The sequence below is a fragment of the Trematomus bernacchii genome, unplaced genomic scaffold (genome assembly GCF_902827165.1).
Source record: "Trematomus bernacchii unplaced genomic scaffold, fTreBer1.1, whole genome shotgun sequence".
In the NCBI taxonomy this organism is placed as follows: domain Eukaryota; kingdom Metazoa; phylum Chordata; class Actinopteri; order Perciformes; family Nototheniidae; genus Trematomus; species Trematomus bernacchii.
This window is the reverse complement of record NW_022987739.1, coordinates 4,465,845-4,471,793: the sequence shown is the minus strand read 5'-3', so window position 1 is coordinate 4,471,793 and position 5,949 is coordinate 4,465,845. Positions and strand designations below refer to the sequence as shown.

At 42.5% G+C, this 5,949-nt stretch overlaps 1 protein-coding gene across 1 annotated transcript; it reads left to right on the top strand.

Moving 5' to 3' along the window:
• Positions 1–2,184: 2,184 nt before the first annotated feature.
• rxfp3.2b (relaxin family peptide receptor 3.2b) lies at positions 2,185–3,417 on the top strand. Its single transcript, XM_034147821.1, has one exon. The coding sequence runs from the start codon at positions 2,185–2,187 to the stop codon at positions 3,415–3,417; it is 1,233 nt and encodes a 410-aa protein (XP_034003712.1).
• Positions 3,418–5,949: the final 2,532 nt, after the last annotated feature.

The following is a 5,949-nucleotide window of genomic DNA, read 5'->3' as shown; positions in this document are numbered from 1 at the left end:
ACCGAGGCGCCATCGAGAGCATCCTCAGCAGCTGCATCACCTTGTGGTTCGGAAGCTGCACAGCATCCAACCGCAAGACACTGCAGTGCATCGTGAACACTGCTGAGGATCATCGGTGCCTCACTCCCATCACTCCTGGACATGTATAACACCCGCCTCAACCGCAAAGCACTCAGCATTGTGGGTGACCCCTTCCATCCCTCCAACTGCCTCTTCACCCTTCTGCATTCAGGGAGAAGGTTCCGCAGCCTGAGGTCGAGCACCACCCGACTGAAAAACAGCTTCGTCCACCAGGCGAGAGGCTGAACTCTCTCCCCCCCCCCTCCCACCTCTTCCCTCTCTCCCTTCTCTCCCCTCTATCTCACCTCTCCACCATGCCCCCACTGGGCCGGGTCTTTAACACCCCCCCACACACACAGACACAAAAAATCCAGCACCAGTCACAGTCACTTTTACGCTGCTATGGACAATGTTGCACTCCCTTTTGCACTATATCATCTTTTTTTTTAATATATCCTGCTTACTTGAAGTAACGGTTATTTTGTGTTTTTTTTGTAAATGATTGAGTGTTCTTGCATTTTAATGTGTGAGTTTTTTATACCTCGGGACTGTGGGAAACAGTATTTCGATCTTTCTGTGTGTACAAACATATTTTGAGATTGACAATAAAGTTGACTTTGATAATAACTTAGAGAGGATGAAAAGGTTTGGTTTGCCACCTGAAATGTCTGCGGTGCTTAGAAAGCAGGATGTGCAGATGTATTAAACATCACAGATTTAAAAAGCTTAGAACATTAAACCCTGCATACTCATGTCTTTGTAATTTGTTCAAAAACTTAAAGGGAGGGAATATTTACAGAGAAGGGAATAACAGCAAAACAAGATTACAGGGGAATACATGAGTGATATTTGTTCAAGTCTGTCTCCCTGTTGTTTAAAAAAGTTTCTACCCTTGTTCTGAAGTCTTCCTGGGGGCTTTGCCATTTGGAAATATGACATCAGCTTCAACAGGTGGCACAGGATGTTTCTGTGGATTCCAGCTGAGACAACAAAAACTGAGGAAAGCTGGAATTGATTTCCCCTTTGATGCAGCACATCATGTGGTAGAGGAAGCATGAAACTACAATTCTGGACAGAGAAACAATACACACATAGTCATTCTAACAAGTATGATGCAGAGAAAATCAAATATGAGAAAGATAATTATTAGTCAGATATTCTTTTTTTTATTGACTTGTAGGCATTTATGATGAAGTTCTGCAAATCTTTCAAAAAAAGTCCACTTTGTAATGTTTCGTGGTGCAACATTGTACATTATTATTATGATTACTATTATTATTGATATTATTATTATAAGAAGTAGCAGCCTTATTTTCAGGTCGCTCCTTGCAAGAAGTTTCATTTCCGTGGAGTGTTTACATCACGGAAATGAATAGGCTCCTGACCTTGTTTTTCTCCTTCAAAAACTTGAAAGAAATGTTGGATTTGTGAAAAGCTAATACTCTAAACAAAGAAAGCACGAGATAGCTTTATCCTGTAATCTATAGTCAGAGCAGTAGCCTATACTCATTCAGAGAGCTTTCTCGTTTGCAACAGCCTCCATACTGTTAGATGCTATGTTCTAACCTTGAACCTTCTCATCAGATGTGTAAAGTGAACTACATACAAAACACAGGAGTGTTTGTGTTGGAACCACAGTTGTGATTCAACACATGCATGCGTCCTCTGTAGATCTTTGAATATTTTACGCGCACCATTGTTTCCGAGTATCCAAAGCCCCCTTTAACGAGGAAGCTGCACGGAACAAACGTGATTGTGTAGAAGGTGCCGGTGAAATGTCACGTTACATTCTCATTGTCTCCTGAGTCCTGACGGGCGTGCTGGGAGACTGTGATGTGTCTTCTTCTATCAGAGTATGAATTTTCTCTGGTCCAATAATCTGGCTGGTGAGGAAATGAGCGTCAACCGCGCGACTGAGCTCTGCGCGTTCACATGGAACCTATACACGGACGTGGCGCGCAGAGCTGTGAATAGTCTGAAGAGAGGAGGAGAGGATAAACGTGGCAGAGGATAACATCTTTAGCGCACTGGAGGATAATCCACAGATACTTCAGGAATGCTCAAAATGACACAAACTTTTTTTGTATCTCTCTTTTCAAACAAAGCTGTCCAACTCTGATTTCCATGGTAATTTGTGAGCAGGAAAATCCAACCATGCAGCTGAATGAGACTGGAGGTCAAGCACTGGCTCCAGAGCCATATGAGATGCAGATACTACAGGAGGAAAGCTTTGGAAACTGCAGCGGAAGCTCCACCATCAACATGTCTCTGCACTGCTGGCTGCAGCTCCTCTCTAAGGAATCTATCATGGAGTTTCAAGGAGACAGCTCCAGTCTGGTGGTGCGTATGTTGATAGCTTGTGTCTACTCCATAGTTTGTGCACTGGGGCTGGTAGGAAACTCACTGGCGTTGTATCTGCTGCACTCACGTTACAGGGAGAAACAATCATCAATCAACTGCTTTGTGATGGGACTGGCTATCACAGACCTGCAGTTTGTGCTGACGTTGCCGTTCTGGGCTGTGGACACAGCATTGGACTTTCGCTGGCCATTTGGCCGTGTGATGTGCAAAATCATCAGCTCTGTCACCACCATGAACATGTACGCCAGTGTATACTTCCTCACAGCTATGAGCGTGGCACGTTATTACTCCATCTCCACCGCGATGAAGATGCACAGCCGGCGTGCGGCAGCCACCAGAGCAAAGTGGACGAGCCTGGGCATCTGGACTGTGTCTCTGCTGGCAACTCTGCCTCATGCCATCTACTCCACCAGCTTCCAAGTTTCTGATGAGGAGCTTTGCCTGGTGCGCTTTCCAGACTCAGGCAGCTGGGATCCACAGATTCTTTTGGGTCTCTACCAGCTGCAGAAGGTCCTGCTGGGCTTCCTTATCCCTCTGATCATTATTACTGTCTGCTACCTGCTGCTGGTGCGCTTCATCCTCAGCCAGCGCATCGCAGGAGCCGGGGGCCCAGAGGTGGAGCAGGGCCGTCAGAGGCGTCGCTCTAAAGTGACCAAATCCATTGTGATCGTAGTTCTGTCCTTCTTTCTGTGCTGGCTTCCTAACCAGGCGCTGACTCTGTGGGGAGTGCTCATAAAGTTTGACCTTGTGCCCTTCAGCAAGGCTTTCTACAACGCGCAGGCCTATGCCTTCCCCCTGACTGTGTGTCTGGCACACACCAACAGCTGCCTGAACCCCGTGCTCTACTGCTTGATCCGCAGAGAGTTTCGTGCAGCTCTGAAGGAATTTCTCCTCCGCGCCACGCCGTCCTTCAGGAGCCTGACTCATCTGCTGCGTCGCAAAGCCAAAGTGGCTGAGGCGCCGCCTGTTCTGGTGCTGGTCCAAATGGATGTCTGATAGGCTTACTGTGACAGAAGAGTGAATGACTGGCCCACAAAGCAAATAAGTGAAAGCTGTCTATTGTACAATTGATCTGGAGTTGTTTACTATGACATTGCATCCATCTCAACCCCGTCAGCGATGACTCCCCAATGGGATGTGCCCCATTTTTGCTGCTTGTTCCAAGATTGACTTGACTCTTTAACGATCTCACTCTCACCCTCCCTGCCTCTGAATGGCATTACTTGTGCTGCTCTCTTGTAATTTGTCATGCGTATAGATGTCAATCATAAATTACTTTTATATCATGGCTCACTAGTGACAGTTGCAATTAGCCAGTTAAAACTATTTGGCTTCAGTGGCAAACACTTTGATTATATAAAACATAGGTACAGCAAACTTGCACTCCAATACAAAATATATTATCTTTTTCAATATTTGTTGCATTTGTGATTTTTTCAATATTGCTGTCACAGTGATAACCATGACACGGCTGCTTGTGCATTGGTGCGTTTAACTGCTTGAATACAGGACACTAGAGGGTTGCTAGAGACGATTGCCAATCAAATTAAGTTGTTTGACTCGACATCACAAACAAATGTGCAAATTGATTAAACTCACAACAACCAGATGAACCTGACATATAACTGCATTGTATCTTAATTCCCCCAAAATATAACGTGAATGACAACCAAAACTATATTTTCAGTACTTTCAAAAGGTTTTGTCTCGATAAACCACAGCTTTGACTCCCACAATGCATGAGATAACTTCCCTGACTAAACTCTCTGACTGTGCATTGATGATTTAAGTGGAGGTAACGACATATCTCAAAATGTTTTAGTAAAGAAACGTGAATGTAATATGAGTATTGAGGAGGTTTCCCAGTGCATTGTCCAGTTGCTGTGTTTTTTCTATTTTTCATCTGTGCTCATTGTGTCATACAGTAAAAGCAAACTGGGGGAAACTAAACCTAACCAAATAAGATTAAAACAAATAACAGATTATTTGCTATATAAAAAACAACAATATGGTCATTGATAAGCCTTTTATACTATTTGAAACGTGAGAAAATGACAAGGTTAAGCAATGTATAACATCTGTGCTGCTTATTAGGTAATACACAATAGACGATATATTTGTTAGCTGCATTGTCTTAGGGGGGAAAAGTAACGTCTGACATTTCCTGTTGTTTTTCAGACAACATATAATACAGTCAAATGTAAATCAATGTTGTCCTTGAGTCCTTGAAAATTAAGAGTGCTTGAAAAAAAGTGCTTCAAATCACGCATGAGCTGAGCACATGTACTGTATTGTATGCACTCAAATAGAAATATTAATGCTCACTGTTTCTCACACACACACACACACACACACACACATACACACACACACACACACACACACACACACACACACACACACACACACACACACACACACACACACACACACACGACACACACAAGCAACATTTATGGGTGCAGTATTTTCTTAGCTCTTTATGTGTCAGATGAATAACATGCTGAATAATTCAGAACATACGTCAGATTTGCAGATGCATGTATCTGCGCAGCATATTAATTTATTCACCATTCACCAAGAACAGTCCACCCGCCTTTCTTCCTCTGTTAAATTACATGGTTGTTGAAAGAGCACAATAACAATTAAAACCTACGTAATAATGTAATCTGTGAATGTATTGTCTCTTAGTATTCTCTCATGGCTGTGAACATAATCCTGATCTTTTATTGAAGACATTTGTTGATTTGATGTTTCAATGCAATGTTCCAATTAAATGCATCTTTAATTAAAAGTCCCCCAGCTTACACTTTTTTGAAATATTTGGGCAATTTAGAATTCAGACAATATACCCAAGGCAGCCTTGTTTGAAGAAAACAAACCCAGGATAAATGTTTTAATAGACAATGACTTAGGTTTGATGTGGCGTAATTAGGATGTTTATTTTATTCTGTGTTTGCACTGCATTTCTTCAATAATTAAAAACATCGCCACTGCAGAGCACAACTAATCTATGAACAAAGTGGCTGAGAAATTAGCTGTGAACAAGAATTGCTGTCAGAGGGAATGGCTTTTCTCAATCCAATCTTGAATTTAAATTTCCCTTTTAATCAGAGCACCCTGAGAGAAAAACAACTCGCTGTTGTTTTATGATTAAAGTTTTAGATGATAGGAGCAGTGAGGGTCCTGTATAAGCATCTAATATACATTCTCAGATCAATGTTGTACACTAGACTGTGTCAGATTTATAGTATTCATAATTAAAAACGATATTGTGCGTTAGAAGCACCGGTTGATTTCTGTGGCGGAAGAGAAAATATATTTAATATGCCGGTCAGTTGTTTGTGCAGCAATTGAAGTTAACCTCATACACAATGCACAAAGAGATGGAGGATCATGGTCAACAACAGCCCACAGCTCCGGCTCCCTGGTGGGTTAATCCGGCCATGCTATGGGACACAATTATTTTTAGGAAATAACAGAAACAGTGACCTGTGCAACTTTTACTCTGGTCAGTGAGTCAAGGAT

Excerpts from the sequence above, each read along its gene's own strand:
- rxfp3.2b (XM_034147821.1), top strand. The coding sequence starts at position 2,185 with ATGGTAATTTGTGAGCAGGAAAATCCAACCATGCAGCTGAATGAGACT.